We start from the raw sequence: 17,468 nt of genomic DNA on the forward strand, positions 1-17,468 counted from the left end.
AGCACAACAACATCCTCTGCTGCTCATGCAGTGCAAATCACATATGGTACATTACACACCTACATACTAGCACAACAACATCCTCTGCTGCTCATGCAGTGCTAATCACATATGGTACATTACACCCTACATACTAGCACAACAACATCCTCTGCTGCTCATGCAGTGCAAATCACATATGGTACATTACACCCTACATACTAGCACAACAACATCCTCTGCTGCTCATGCAGTGCAAATCACATATGGTACATTACACACCTACATACTAGCACAACAACATCCTCTGCTACTCATGCAGTGCAAATCACATATGGTACATTACACACCTACATACTAGCACAACAACATCCTCTGCTGCTCATGCAGTGCAAATCACATATGGTACATTACACACCTACATACTAGCACAACAACATCCTCTGCTGCTCATGCAGTGCAAATCACATATGGTACATTACACACCTACATACTAGCACAACAACATCCTCTGCTGCTCATGCAGTGCAAATCACATATGGTACATTACACACCTACATACTAGCACAACAACATCCTCTGCTGCTCATGCAGTGCAAATCACATATGGTAAAAACCTACATACTAGCACAACAACATCCTCTGCTGCTCATGCAGTGCAAATCACATATGGTACATTACACCTACATACTAGCACAACAACATCCTCTGCTGCTCATGCAGTGCAAATCACATATGGTACATTATACACCTACATACTAGCACAACAACATCCTCTGCTGCTCATGCAGTGCAAATCACATATGGTACATTACACCCTACATACTAGCACAACCAACATCCTCTGCTGCTCATGCAGTGCAAATCACATATGGTACATGTACACACCTACATACTAGCACAACAACATCCACTGCTGCTCAAGCAGTGCAAATCACATATGGTACATTACACCCCAACATACTTGCACAACAACATCCTCTGCTGCTCATGCAGTGCAAATCACATATGGTACAACTACACCTACATACTAGCACAACAACATCCTCTGCTGCTCATGCAGTGCAAATCGACATATGGTACATTACACACCTACATACTAGCACAACAACATCCTCTGCTGCTCATGCAGTGCAAATCACATATGGTACATTACAACCTACATACTAGGCACAACAACATCCTCTGCTGCTCATGGCAGTGCAAATCACATATGGTACATTACACCTACATACTAGCACAACAACATCCTCTGCTGCTCATGCAGTGCAAATCACATATGGTACATTACACACCTACATACCTAGCACAAACATCCTCTGCTGCTCATGCAGTGCAAATCACATATGGTACATTACACACCTACATACTAGCACAACAACATCCTCTGCTGCTCATGCAGTGCAAATCACATATGGTACATTACACACCTACATACTAGCACAACAACATCCTCTGCTGCTCATGCAGTGCAAATCACATATGGTACATTACACCCTACATACTAGCACAACAACATCCTCTGCTGCTCATGCAGTGCAAATCACATATGGTACATTACACACCTACATACTAGCACAACAACATCCTCTGCTGCTCATGCAGTGCAAATCACATATGGTACATTACACCTACATACTAGCACAACAACATCCTCTGCTGCTCATGCAGTGCAAATCACATATGGTACATTACACCCTACATACTAGCACAACAACATCCTCTGCTGCTCATGCAGTGCAAATCACATATGGTACATTACACCTACATACTAGCACAACAACATCCTCTGCTGCTCATGCAGTGCAAATCACATATGGTACATTACACACCTACATACTAGCACAACAACATCCTCTGCTGCTCATGCTGTGCTAATCTCATATGGTACAGTTACACACCTACATACAGCACAACAACATCCTCTGCTGCTCATGCAGTGCTAATCACATATGGTACATTACACCCTACATACTAGCACAACAACATCCTCTGCTGCTCATGCAGTGCATATCACATATGGTACATTACACCTACATACTAGCACAACAACATCCTCTGCTGCTCATGCAGTGCAAACACATATGGTACACACCTACATACTAGCACAACAACATCCTCTGCTGCTCATGCAGTGCAAATCAACTTATGGTACATTACACACCTACATACTAGCACAACAACATCCTCTGCTCTCTCATGCAGTGCAAATAACATAGTGGTACTTTACACACCTACATACTAGCACAACAACATCCTCTGCTGCTCATGCAGTGCAAATCACATATGGTACATTACACACCTACATACTAGCACAACAACATCCTCTGCTGCTCATGCATGCAAATCACATATGTACATTACACCTACATACTAGCACAACAACATCCTCTGCTGCTCATGCAGTGCAAATCACATATGTACAGTTACACCAACATACTAAGCACAACAACAGCCTCTGCTGCTCATGCAGTGCAAATCACATATGGTACATTACACACCTACATACTAGCACAACAACATCCTCTGCTGCTCATGCAGTGCAAATCACATATGGTACATTATACCTACATACTAGCACAACAACATCCTCTGCTGCTCATGCAGTGCAAATCACATATGGTACATTACACACCTACATACTAGCACAACAACATCCTCTGCTCATGCAGTGCAAATCACATATGGTACATTACACACCTACATACTAGCACAACAACATCCTCTGCTGCTCATGCAGTGCTAATCACATATGGTACATTATACACATACATACTAGCACAACAACATCCTCTGCTACTCATGCAGTGCAAATCACATATGGTACATTACACACCTACATACTAGCACAACAACATCCTCTGCTGCTCATGCAGTGCAAATCACATATGATACATTACACCTACATACTAGCACAACAACATCCTCTGCTGCTCATGCAGTGCAAATCACATATGGTACATTACACACCTACATACTAGCACAACAACATCCTCTGCTACTCATGCAGTGCTAATACATATGGTACATTACACACCTACATACTAGAACAAACATCCTCTGCTGCTCATGCAGTGCTAATCACATATGGTACATTACACCTACATACTAGCACAACAACATCCTCTGCTGCTCATGCAGTGCAAATCACATATGGTACATTACACCTACATACTAGCACAACAACATCCTCTGCTGCTCATGCAGTGCAAATCACATATGGTACATTACACACCTACATACTAGCACAACAACATCCTCTGCTGCTCATGCAGTGCAAATCACATATGGTACATTACCTACATACTAGCACAACAACATCCTCTGCTGCTCATGCAGTGCAAATCACATATGGTACATTACACACCTACATACTAGCACAACAACATCCTCTGCTGCTCATGCAGTGCAAATCACCTATGGTACATTACACACCTACATACTAGCACAACAACATCCTCTGCTGCTCATGCAGTGCAAATCATATGATACATTACCTACATACTAGCACAACAACATCCTCTGCTGCTCATGCAGTGCAAATCACATATGGTACATTACACCTACATACTAGCACAACAACATCCTCTGCTGCTCATGCAGTGCAAATCACATATGGTACACACCTACATACTAGCACAACAACATCCTCTGCTGCTCATGCAGTGCAAATCACATATGGTACATTACACACCTACATACTAGCACAACAACATCCTCTGCTACTCATGCAGTGCAAATCACATATGGTACATTACACCTACATACTAGCACAACAACATCCTCTGCTGCTCATGCAGTGCAAATCACATATGGTACATTACACACCTACATACTAGCACAACAACATCCTCTGCTGCTCATGCAGTGCAAATCACATATGGTACATTACACCTACATACTAGCACAACAACATCCTCTGCTGCTCATGCAGTGCAAATCACATATGGTACATTACACCTATATACTAGCACAACATCCTCTGATAATCTGCAGGTGACAATCACTATGTTACATTACACCTACATACTAGCACAACAACATCCTCTGCTGCCTTAGCAGTGCAAATCACATATGGTACATTACACACCTACATACTAGCACAACAACATCCCTCTGCTGCTCATGCAGTGCAAATCACATATGGTACATTACACACCTACATACTAGCACAACAACATCCTCTGCTGCTCATGCAGTGCAAATACATATGGTACTACACCTACATACTAGCACAACAACATCCTCTGCTGCTCATGCAGTGCAAATCACATATGGTACATTACACACCTACATACTAGCACAACAACATCCTCTGCTACTCATGCAGTGCAAATCACATATGGTACTTTACCACTACATACCTAGCACAACAACATCCTCTGCTGCTCATGCAGTGCAAATCACCTATGGTACATTACCTACCTACATACTAGCACAACCAACATCCTCTGCTGCTCAGAGCCAGTGCAAAACCACATAATGGTACATTCACAACTACAATACTAGCACAACAAATCCTCTCGCTGCTCATTGCAGTGCAAATTCACATATGTACATTGACACCCCTACATACTAGCACAACAAACACCCTCTGCTGCTCATTGCAGAGCAACTCACAATGGTAGACATTACACCTACCATCCTAGCACAGCAACATCCTCATGCTGCTCATGCATGTAGCCAAATGCACATCAAGGTACAATTACACCCTACAGTCCTAGCACCAACCACATCCTCTGCAGCTCTTGCAGTGCAAATCACATATGGTACATTACCCACCTACATACTAGCCCAACACAATCCTCTGCAGCCTCATGCAGTGCAAATCACATATGGTACATTACACCTACATACTAGCACAACAACATCCTCTGCTGCTCATGCAGTGCAAATCACATATGGTACATTACACACCTACATACTAGCACAACAACATCCTCTGCTGCTCATGCAGTGCAAATCACATATGGTACATTACACACCTACATACTAGCACAACAACATCCTCTGCTACTCATGCAGTGCAAATCACATATGGTACATTACACCTACATACTAGCACAACAACATCCTCTGCTGTTCATGCAGTGCAAATCACATATGTTACATTACACCTACATACTAGCACAACAACATCCTCTGCTACTCATGCAGTGCAAATCACATATGGTACATTACACACCTACATACTAGCACAACAACATCCTCTGCTACTCATGCAGTGCAAATCACATATGGTACATTACACACCTACATACTAGCACAACAACATCCTCTGCTGCTCATGCAGTGCAAATCACATATGGTACATTACACCTACATACTAGCACAACAACATCCTCTGCTGCTCATGCAGTGCAAATCACATATGGTACATTACACCTACATACTAGCACAACAACATCCTCTGCTGCTCATGCAGTGCAAATCACATATGGTACATTACACACCTACATACTAGCACAACAACATCCTCTGCTGCTCATGCAGTGCAAATCACATATGGTACATTACACCTACATACTAGCACAACAACATCCTCTGCTACTCATGCAGTGCAAATCACATATGTTACATTACACCTACATACTAGCACAACAACATCCTCTGCTGCTCATGCAGTGCAAATCACATATGGTACATTACACCTACATACTAGCATAACAACACCCTCTGCTGCTCATGCAGTGCAAATCACATATGGTACATTACACCTACATACTAGCACAGCAACATCCTCTGCTACTCATGCAGTGCAAATCACATATGTTACATTACACCTACATACTAGCACAACAACATCCTCTGCTGCTCATGCAGTGCAAATCACATATGGTACATTACACACCTACATACTAGCACAACAACATCCTCTGCTGCTCATGCAGTGAAAAGCCACATATGGTACGATTACCTACTAATACTAGCACAACAACATCCTCTGCTCGCATCCGCAGTGCAAATCACATATGGTACATTACACCTACATACTAGCACAACAACATCCTCTGCTGCTCATGCAGTGCAAATCACATATGGTACATTACACCTACATACTAGCACAACAACATCCCTCTGCTGCTCACTGCAGGTGCAAATCACATATGGTACATTACACACCTAATACTAGCACAACAACATCCCTCTGCTGACTCATGCAGTGCAAATCACATATGGTACATTAACACCTACATACTAGCAACAACAACATCCTCTGCTGCTCATGCAGTGCAAATCACATATGTACATTACACACCTACATACTAGCACAAAAACATCTCTGCTACTCATGCAGTGCAAATCACATATGGACCATTACACACCTACATACTAGCACAACAACATCCTCTGCTGCTCATGCAGTGCAAATCACATATGGTACATTACACACCTACATACTAGCACAACAACATCCTCTGCTGCTCATGCAGTGCAAATCACATATGGTACATTACACCTACATACTGCACAACAACATCCTCTGCTGCTCATGCAGTGCAAATCACATATGGTACACACCTACATACTAGCACAACAACATCTCTGCTGCTCATTGCAGGTGCAAATAACATATGGTACTTTACACACCTACATTACTAGCACAACAACATCCTCTGCCTCTCTTTCAGTGCAAATCACATATGGTACATTACACCTACATACTAGCACAACAACATCCTCTGCTGCTCATGCAGTGCAAATCACATATGGTACATTACACACCTACATACTAGCACAACAACATCCTCTGCTGCTCATGCAGTGCAAATCACATATGGTACATTACACACCTACATACTAGCACAACAACATCCTCTGCTGCTCATGCAGTGCAAATCACATATGCTGGACATTACACACCTACATTACCTAGCACAACAACATCCTCTGCTGCTCATGCAGCTGCAAATCACATATTGTACATTACACACCTACATACTAGGCACAACAACATCCTCCTGTGCTCATGCAGTGCAAATCACCTATGGTACATTACACACCTACATCCTAGCACAACAACATCCTCTGACTGCTCAATGCTAGTGCAACTCACATATGATACATTACACCACCTACATACTAGCACAACAACATCCTCTGCTGCTCATGCAGTGCAATATCACATATGGTACAATTATCACTACATACTAGCACAACAAACATCCTCTGCTGCTCATGCAGTGCAAATCACATATTGTTACATACACTACCTACTAGCACAACAACATCTCTGCTGCTCATGCAGTTGCAAATCACATATGGTACATTACACACCTACATACTAGCACAACAACATCCTCTGCTACTCATGCAGTGCAAAATCCACATATGGTACATTACACCCTACATACTAGCACAACAACATCCTCTGCTGCTCATGCAGTGCAAATCACATATGGTACATTACACCTACATACTAGCACAACAACATCCTCTGCTACTCATGCAGTGCAAATCACATAGGTTACATTACACCACCTACATACTAGCACAACAACATCCTCTGCTGCTCATGCAGTGCAAATCACATATGGTACATTACACACCTACTATACTAGCACAACAACATCCTGCTACTCATGCAGTGCAAATCACATATGGTACATTACACCTACATTCTAGCACAACAACATCCTCTGCTGCCATGCAGTGCAAATCACATATGGTACATTACACACTACATACTAGCACAACAACATCCTCTGCTGCTCATGCAGTGCAAATCACATATGGTACACTTACACACCTACATACTAGCACAACAACATCCTCTGCTACTCATGCAGTGCAAATCACATATGGTACATTACACCTACATACTAGCACAACAACATCCTCTGCTGACTCATGCAGTGCAAATCACATATGGTACATTACACCTACATACTAGCACAACAACATCCTCTGCTGCTCATGCAGTGCAAATCACATATGGTACATTACACACCTACATACTAGCACAACAACATCCTCTGCTGCTCATGCAGTGCAAATCACATATGGTACATTACACACCTACATACTAGCACAACAACATCCTCTGCTGCTCATGCAGTGCAAATCACATATGGTACATTACACCTACATACTAGCACAACAACATCCTCTGCTGCTCATGCAGTGCAAATCACATATGGTACATTACACCCTACATACTAGCACAACAACATCCTCTGCTGCTCATGCAGTGCAAATCACATATGGTACATTACACCTACATACTAGCACAACAACATCCTCTGCTGACTCATGCAGTGCAAATCACATATGGTACATTACACCTACATACTAGCACACAACATCCTCTGCTACTCATGCAGTGCAAATCACATATGGTACATTACACACCTACATACTAGCACAACACACATCCTCTGCTACTCATGCATGCAAAATCACATATGGTACATTACAACCTACATACTAGCACAACAACATCCTCTGCTGCTCATGCAGTGCAAATCACATATGGTACAATACAACCTACATACTTAGCACAACAACATCCTCTGCTGCTCATGCAGTGCAAATCACATATGGTACATTACACCTACCTACTACGACAACAACATCCTCTGCTGCTACAAGCAGTGCAAATCACATATGGTACATTCACACCTACATACTAGCACACAACATCCTCTGGCTGCTCACGCAGTGCAATCACATATGGTACATTACACACCTACATACTAGCACAACAACATCCTCTGCTGCTCATGCAGTGCAAATCACTTATGGTACATTACACACCTACATACTTAGCACAACAACATCCTCTGCTGCTACATGCAGTGCAAATCACATATGGTTATCATTACACACCTACATACTAGCACAACAACATCCTCTGCTGCTCATGCAGTGCAAATCACATATGGTACATACACCTACATACTAGCACAACAACATCCTCTGCTGCTCATGCAGTGCAAATCACATATGGTACATTACACACCTACATACTAGCACAACAACATCCTCTGCTGCTCATGCAGTGCAAATCACATATGGTACATTACACACCTACATACTAGCACAACAACATCCTCTGCTACTCATGCAGTGCAAAATCACATATGGTACATTACACCTACATACTAGCACAACAACATCCTCTGCTGCTCATGCAGTGCAAATCACATATGGTACATTACACACCTACATACTAGCACAACAACATCCTCTGCTGCTCATGCAGTGCAAATCACATATGTTACATTACACCTACATACTAGCACAACAACATCCTCTGCTGCTCATGCAGTGCAAATCACATATGGTACATTACACCTACATACTAGCACAACAACATCCTCTGCTGCTCATGCAGTGCAAATCACATATGGTACATTACACACCTACATACTAGCACAACAACATCCTCTGCCTAGCTCATGCAGTGCAAAATCACATATGGTACATTACACCTACATACTAGCACAACAACATCCTCTGCTGCTCATGCAGTGCAAATCACATATGGTACATTACACCTACATACTAGCACAACAACATCCTCTGCTGCTCATGCAGTGCAAATCACATATGGTACATTATACACCTACATACTAGCAAGACAATCAACATCCTCTGCTGCTCTACTGTCTCATGCAAATCTCACATATGTACACACCTACACTACTAGCACAACAACATCCACTGCTTGCTCATGACAGTGCAAAATCCTCATAATGGTACATTTGTTAACACAACACTACAATACTAGCTCAAACAACATCCTCTGCTAGCTCTTGTTTAGCAGATGACAAATCCATATGGTACATTAACACACTACATACTAGCACTAAACAACATCCTCTGCTGCTCTTGCAGTGCTAGATCACAAATGTGTACGATTATAAGCACTACATTACTAGCGACAACAAGCATCCTCTGCTGCTCATTGCAGTGCAAATCACACCTATGGTACATTACACCTACATACTAGCACAAACATACATCCTCTGCTGCTGCATCGCAGGTGCTAATCACATATGGTACATTAGACACATACATACTAGCACAACAACATTCCTCTGCTGCTCATGCATTGCAAATCACATATGGTACACTTACACTCCGTACATTACTAGCACAACAACTCCTCGTGCTGCTTCATATGCAGTGCAAATCACATATGGTACACACCTACATACTAGCACAACAACATCCTACTGCTGCCTCATGCAGTGCCCAAATCACATATGGTACATTACCACCACCTTCATACTAGCACAACAACATCCTCTGCTGCTCATGCAGTGCAAAATCACATATGGTACATTACACACCTACATACTAGCACAACAACATCCTCTGCTGCTCATGCAGTGCAAATCACATATGGTACATTACACACCTACATACTAGCACAACAACATCCTCTGCTGCTCATCTGCAGTGCAAATACATATGGTAAATTACCTACACCATACATCACTAGCACAAACAACATCCTCTGCTGCTCATGCAAGATGCAAATCACATATGGTACATTACACCTACATAACTAGCATCAACAACATCCTACTGCTGCCTCATGCAGTGCAAATCACATATGGTACATCACACTACATACTAGCACAACAAACATCCTCTGCTGCCTCATGCAGTGCAAATCACATATGGTAATTTCACACCTACATACTAGCACAACAACATCCTCTGCTATCATGCAGTGCAAATCACATATGGTACATTACATCACCTACATACTAGCACAAACAACATCCTCTGCTTGCTCATGCAGTGCAAATCACATATGGTACATTACACCAAACCCCCTACATACTAGCACAACAACATCCTCTGCTGCTCATGCAGTGCAAATCACATATGGTACATTACACCTACATACTAGCACAACAACATCCTCTGCTGCTCACGCAGTGCAAATCACCTATGGTACATTACACACCTACATACTAGCACAACAACATCCTCTGCTGCTCATGCAGTGCAAATCACATATGTTACATTACACCTACATACTAGCACAACAACATCCTCTGCTGCTCATGCAGTGCAAATCACATATGGTACATTACACCTACATACTAGCACAACAACATCCTCTGCTGCTCATGCAGTGCAAATCACATATGGTACATTACACACCTACATACTAGCACAACAACATCCTCTGCTGCTCATGCAGTGCAAATCACATATGGTACATTATACACCTACATACTAGCACAACAACATCCTCTGCTGCTCATGCAGTGCAAATCACATATGGTACATTACACACCTACATACTAGCACAACAACATCCTCTGCTGCTCATGCAGTGCAAATCACATATGGTACATTACACACCTACATACTAGCACAACAACAGCCTCTGCTGCTCACGCAGTGCAAATCACATATGGTACACACCTACATACTAGCACAACAACATCCTCTGCTGCTCATGCAGTGCAAATCACATATGGTACATTACACCTACATACTAGCACAACAACATCCTCTGCTGCTCATGCAGTGCAAATCACATATGGTACATTACACACCTACATACTAGCACAACAACATCCTCTGCTGCTCATGCAGTGCAAATCACATATGGTACATTACACACCTACATACTAGCACAACAACATCCTCTGCTGCTCATGCAGTGCTAATCACATATGGTACATTATACACATACATACTAGCACAACAACATCCTCTGCTGCTCATGCAGTGCAAATCACATATGGTACATTACACCTACATACTAGCACAACAACATCCTCTGCTGCTCATGCAGTGCAAATCACATATGGTACATTACACCTACATACTAGCACAACAACATCCTCTGCTGCTCATGCAGTGCTAATCACATATGGTACATTACACCTACATACTAGCACAACAACATCCTCTGCTGCTCACGCAGTGCAAATCACATATGGTACATTATACACCTACATACTAGCACAACAACATCCTCTGCTGCTCATGCAGTGCAAATCACATATGGTACATTACACACCTACACACTAGCACAACAACATCCTCTGCTTCTCATGCAGTGCAAATCACATATGGTACATTACACCTACATACTAGCACAACAACATCCTCTGCTGCTCATGCAGTGCTAATCACATATGGTACATTACACCTACATACTAGCACAACAACATCCTCTGCTGCTCATGCAGTGCAAATCACATATGGTACATTACACACCTACATACTAGCACAACAACATGCTCTTCTGCTCACGCAGTGCAAATCACATATGGTACACACCTACATACTAGCACAACAACATCCTCTGCTGCTCATGCAGTGCTAATCACATATGGTACATTACACCTACATACTAGCACAACAACATCATCTGCTGCTCATGCAGTGCTAATCACATATGGTACATTACACACCTACATACTAGCACAACAACATCCTCTGCTGCTCATGCAGTGCTAATCACATATGGTACATTACACCTACATACTAGCACAACAACATCCTCTGCTGCTCATGCAGTGCAAATCACATATGATACATTACACCTACATACTAGCACAACAACATCCTCTGCTACTCATGCAGTGCAAATCACATATGGTACATTACACCTACATACTAGCACAACAACATCCTCTGCTACTCATGCAGTGCAAATCACATATGGTACATTACACCTACATACTAGCACAACAACATCCTCTGCTGCTCATGCAGTGCAAATCACATATGGTACATTACACACCTACATACTAGCACAACAACATCCTCTGCTACTCATGCAGTGCAAATCACATATGGTACATTACACACCTACATACTAGCACAACAACATCCTCTGCTACTCATGCAGTGCAAATCACATATGGTACATTACACCTACATACTAGCACAACATCATCCTCTGCTACTCATGCAGTGCAAATCACATATGGTACATTACACACCTACATACTAGCACAACAACATCCTCTGCTGCTCATGCAGTGCAAATCACATATGGTACATTACACCTACATACTAGCACAACATCATCCTCTGCTACTCATGCAGTGCAAATCACATATGGTACATTACACCTACATACTAGCACAACAACATCCTCTGCTGCTCATGCAGTGCAAATCACATATGGTACATTACACCTACATACTAGCACAACAACATCCTCTGCTGCTCATGCAGTGCAAATCACATATGGTACATTATACCTACATACTAGCACAACAACATCCTCTGCTGCTCATGCAGTGCAAATCACATATGGTACATTACACCTACATACTAGCACAACAACATCCTCTGCTGCTCATGCAGTGCAAATCACATATGGTACACACCTACATACTAGCACAACAACATCCTCTGCTGCTCACGCAGTGCAAATCACATATGGTACATTACACACCTACATACTAGCACAACAACATCCTCTGCTGCTCATGCAGTGCAAATCACATATGGTACATTACACCTACATACTAGCACAACAACATCCTCTGCTGCTCATGCAGTGCAAATCACATATGGTACATTACACACCTACATACTAGCACAACAACATCCTCTGCTACTCATGCAGTGCAAATCACATATGGTACATTACACACCTACATACTAGCACAACAACATCCTCTGCTACTCATGCAGTGCAAATCACATATGGTACATTACACCTACATACTAGCACAACAACATCCTCTGCTGCTCATGCAGTGCAAATCACATATGGTACATTACACACCTACATACTAGCACAACAACATCCTCTGCTGCTCATGCAGTGCAAATCACATATGGTACATTACACCTACATACTAGCACAACAACATCCTCTGCTGCTCATGCAGTGCAGAAGCAAATTATTGTCTGCTTAGGGATACATTTATTAAGCTGCATTCTCGGTTTTTGAGGTCTTAAAGTGCAGGATCTCATGACAAACTTCTTCTCTCCGGCATCTCAGAGGTTGGCGTGCCTCGTGCAATTGCTTACGCAGGAGCAGGGATTACACTAGAAAGCAGTGGTGTAAATGTTGATTTTTTCACAATTGCAGTAGAACAGGCTCTCTACTTGACATGTTCTCCTGTAATCTTTAGACATTTTCCCATTAATGTTATATGTGCTGCTGCTAAAAAGGGCAGTTCGACTAGAATCAGAAATATAGTATAATATTAATGAGAATTAGAGAAATATAATTAAATATAATGTATTAGTGGTAATGTGCTTACATTATGGTCATAATTCTCGTTCCAACATGCAGCAGACGTACATTGTATTAGCACCCTGACACTGCAACACAATTGTGTAATATGCAGAGAAACCGTATGTATTCCTGGCACACTGAGCTTGTGTCAGAGCTTACAATGCTGACTATAGCAGTAAGACATTTATGTATTGTATTTGTAAGTTGTTCTATTCTGCTGTATTTGTCTGGAAGCAGCTCTTTCAAATTAGCAAAGAAAGTCACTAAAACTTATGTAAACTAATTTGTTTTAGGAATCACACTTTTTCATAAAGCTGCTTTTCCATAGCTTAAAAAAAACGCATTTTTAGTTTTAGTTGATCTTCTTTTTTTTTATTTTATTAAACACATAAACCAAACCATTTGTTTGGTGTTAGCCTTTTGTGTTTAGTTCCTTAAGATATCGGTAATTTGTCATTGTGGAAATGTTGCTTGGATTTTGACCATAATGTACATACATCATCCTGGAGTCTGTGTGTTTCTTTGTACTTTATTCAGTTTGTGGTACATCTCAGATTTATAAATTGCTGTACAGAAAACAAGGGTTTACAACACCCTACAGTGTCCATAACTGCTTCCTCCTCCTGCAGGTCTGAATGGCACAGCTTGGTCCAGTCACTGCCTAAAGGTGGCAGCTCTTGACGTTGTGAGGTGGTGAGAATAAATGGGTCCAGTGTGCTGTAGAAAAGGGAGGTGGGGGGTGCGAGGCAGGTGAAATGTTAATGTTGTGTGCATAAGTGAGCATCACACACTCCTAACCATTACTCTTTCTGTTGCAGATGGCAGCTCAGAGGCAGCGTGCTCTTGCCATCATGTGCCGAGTGTACGTGGGCTCCATTTATTACGAACTAGGAGAGGACACAATACGCCAAGCCTTTGCTCCTTTCGGACCCATAAAAAGCATAGACATGTCGTGGGACTCGGTCACAATGAAGCACAAGGTTAGCTTTTATCCATGGTGGGTGACGTGATGTGTCAGAGGAGAAGGTAATACTGTTTCTTTACAATGGCATGGAGAGTCCACAAATTCATTCATTACTGTAGGGAATTCAACACCTGGCCACCTGGAAGAGGCAAATACACCCCAGCCAAAGCTCAAGTGTCCCCCTCACTTGCCATACTCCCCCTGTTATTCTTTGCCTCTGTAACTTGGAGGAAGGTGAAGTTGGTGCTCTGAAGTCCTTTAATGGGTAGTTTCCCTAATGCTGTGTCCATGAAACCTCTTAGTAAGAGTATTGTTAGCTGCTGGATGTCGCAGGGAACTTCTCCTTCCAGCAATCTGTGCTAACACCCCCACCTGGCAACAGTGTTACGTTTTCTCTGCTTTCCCATCTACTTCAGGTCTCTGTCTGGATGAAGCTGTCAGACCTGTAAGTGCTGTGTCTGCCCCATTGCATAGGCTCCAAAGGTAAGTGTCTCTTCCTTTAAAGGGATGTATGGCATAAAGGCACTATGAGGTGTCTCCTAGTTACTTGCCTGGGGACATGTATATTACTCATTCTAGTGGGATTATATATATTGGGGAGTTTATTGCAGGGCACTGCGCTAACCGTTTATGTGTAGGATCGTATCAGCAAATGGGACTGAGGCTTTCTGGGCTTTTTTATTTTTCTGACTTTTTGAGAGGGGTGTTTTGTGTGCACAAACTATAGAGGTAGTGTTTTTACTTCTGTTAGTGAAGGTGAAGCCTGTACTGGCGGGGACTTTTCCCCTAGTGTTTTACATGATTGACATTTAGTGGTTCAACGCACTTCTCCTCTGTGCAATGGACCTCCCCTAATGTGTCGCCACATGATCTACCGTGCACATCGCTGTTCTTCCATCTTTTCTCACAACTACTTAGGTAGCGTTCAGCGCGGTAGTTGGCACTGCAGCGGGAGGTTGGTAAGTTCCCCAGTCACTGCTGGGGCTTATAGAGGTGCCGCTTGGAGGATATTTATTTGTGATATCTCATATCGTTTGGAAATAAATTCTGTCATTTTTGTTTAGTTGCTCTCTCTCCTGTGTTTGAGCGTGACTTTGTTTCTGTGGGGATCCGTAGTATTGAGGATAGAATGGATTTTGGTAATGATTCTCTCTCACTTTGGCTGACAAATGTTTGTACTGTGAAGAGGCCCATGTTATTCCCCCTGCACAGTTATGTTTAGCTTCTATGTTGCAGTCAAAAACCAAAAAAATCTAAACCTTTATCTGCTGTTTTTAAGAAGTTTAACCCCTCAGAGCCCTCTACCTCTCAGGACTCTGTTGCCCTTGACATGCCTCAACTTTCCCCTCCGTCCCAAGCAGTTGCACCGGCAGTTCCCTGCGGCTCCGCTCAGTCTCTTTCTGGGGGATTTTTTTTACCAGGAGACTTTGCAGCACAGCTTCAATCAGCTGTTTCTGCTGCACTGAGTGCTTTTGTGGCCGGACTAATAGTCCGACACACAAGTGGCTGTCAGATAACATTCTGGCCACTAGATAGATAGATTCCATAGATAGATACATTTGATAGATTCAGTATATAGATATATAAATAGATACATTTGATAGATAATTTCACAGACAGGGAATTACAAGACGTGTGGGCTGGGACCCATGGTTAGGTTCCCAGAGGCGGTTGCGGCGCCCGAGGCTCTGATTAGAACGGAGCACTCCGGAGGGTATCTGCTCTCGGCCGAACTCAGAACATGCTTCGGCATTCTGTCCGTCTGCCAAATGTCGTCGGACAGAATGCTGTCAGCATTTTGTCAGAGCACCGAGTGCTTTACCTGTTTAGGGTAAGAGGAAGAGAAAGTATGTGGTGTGTGCTTTGAAATTCTATCTCCATGCTACTAAGGATTTTAAGCAATCTACTTCCTTGTTTGTTGTGTACGCCGGTAAGCGCAAGGGTCAAAAAGCTACTGCGACTACACTTTCATTTTGGCTGAGGAGTGTCATTTGTTTGGCTTATGAGGAAGCTGGTCAGCAGCCTCCTGAGAGGATTACGGCTCACTCTACCAGTGCTGTGTCCTCTTCTTGGGCTTCTAAGAGCAAAGCTTCTATAGAACAAATCTGTAAGGCGGCTACCTGGTCCTCTTTGCATACTTTTTCTAAATGTTACAAGTTTGATGTTTTTTCCTCAGCTGAGGCTTCTTATGGGAGAAAAGTGCTTCAAGTGGTGGTGCCTTTTTTCCCTCCCTGTTCATTCTGTGTCCTCTCTAGCTTCAGTATTGGATTCCCAACAGTAATGAATTAATTTGTGGACTCCCCCTGCCATTGGAAAGATAACAACATTTATGCTTACCTGATA

At 42.5% G+C, this 17,468-nt stretch overlaps 1 protein-coding gene across 2 annotated transcripts in view; it reads left to right on the top strand.

Annotated features, from left to right (window-relative positions):
• Nucleotides 1–17,468, top strand: part of PUF60 (poly(U) binding splicing factor 60) — a 232,310-nt gene that overhangs the window by 143,433 nt on the left and 71,409 nt on the right. For both annotated transcript variants that reach the window (XM_053715484.1, XM_053715485.1), the window contains one exon: nucleotides 14,980–15,141. In XM_053715484.1, coding sequence (XP_053571459.1) covers nucleotides 14,980–15,141 — 162 coding nt within the window. The remainder of the gene's footprint in view (nucleotides 1–14,979; nucleotides 15,142–17,468) is intronic.

Source organism: Bombina bombina, chromosome 5, assembly GCF_027579735.1.
Source record: "Bombina bombina isolate aBomBom1 chromosome 5, aBomBom1.pri, whole genome shotgun sequence".
Lineage (NCBI taxonomy): Eukaryota > Metazoa > Chordata > Amphibia > Anura > Bombinatoridae > Bombina > Bombina bombina.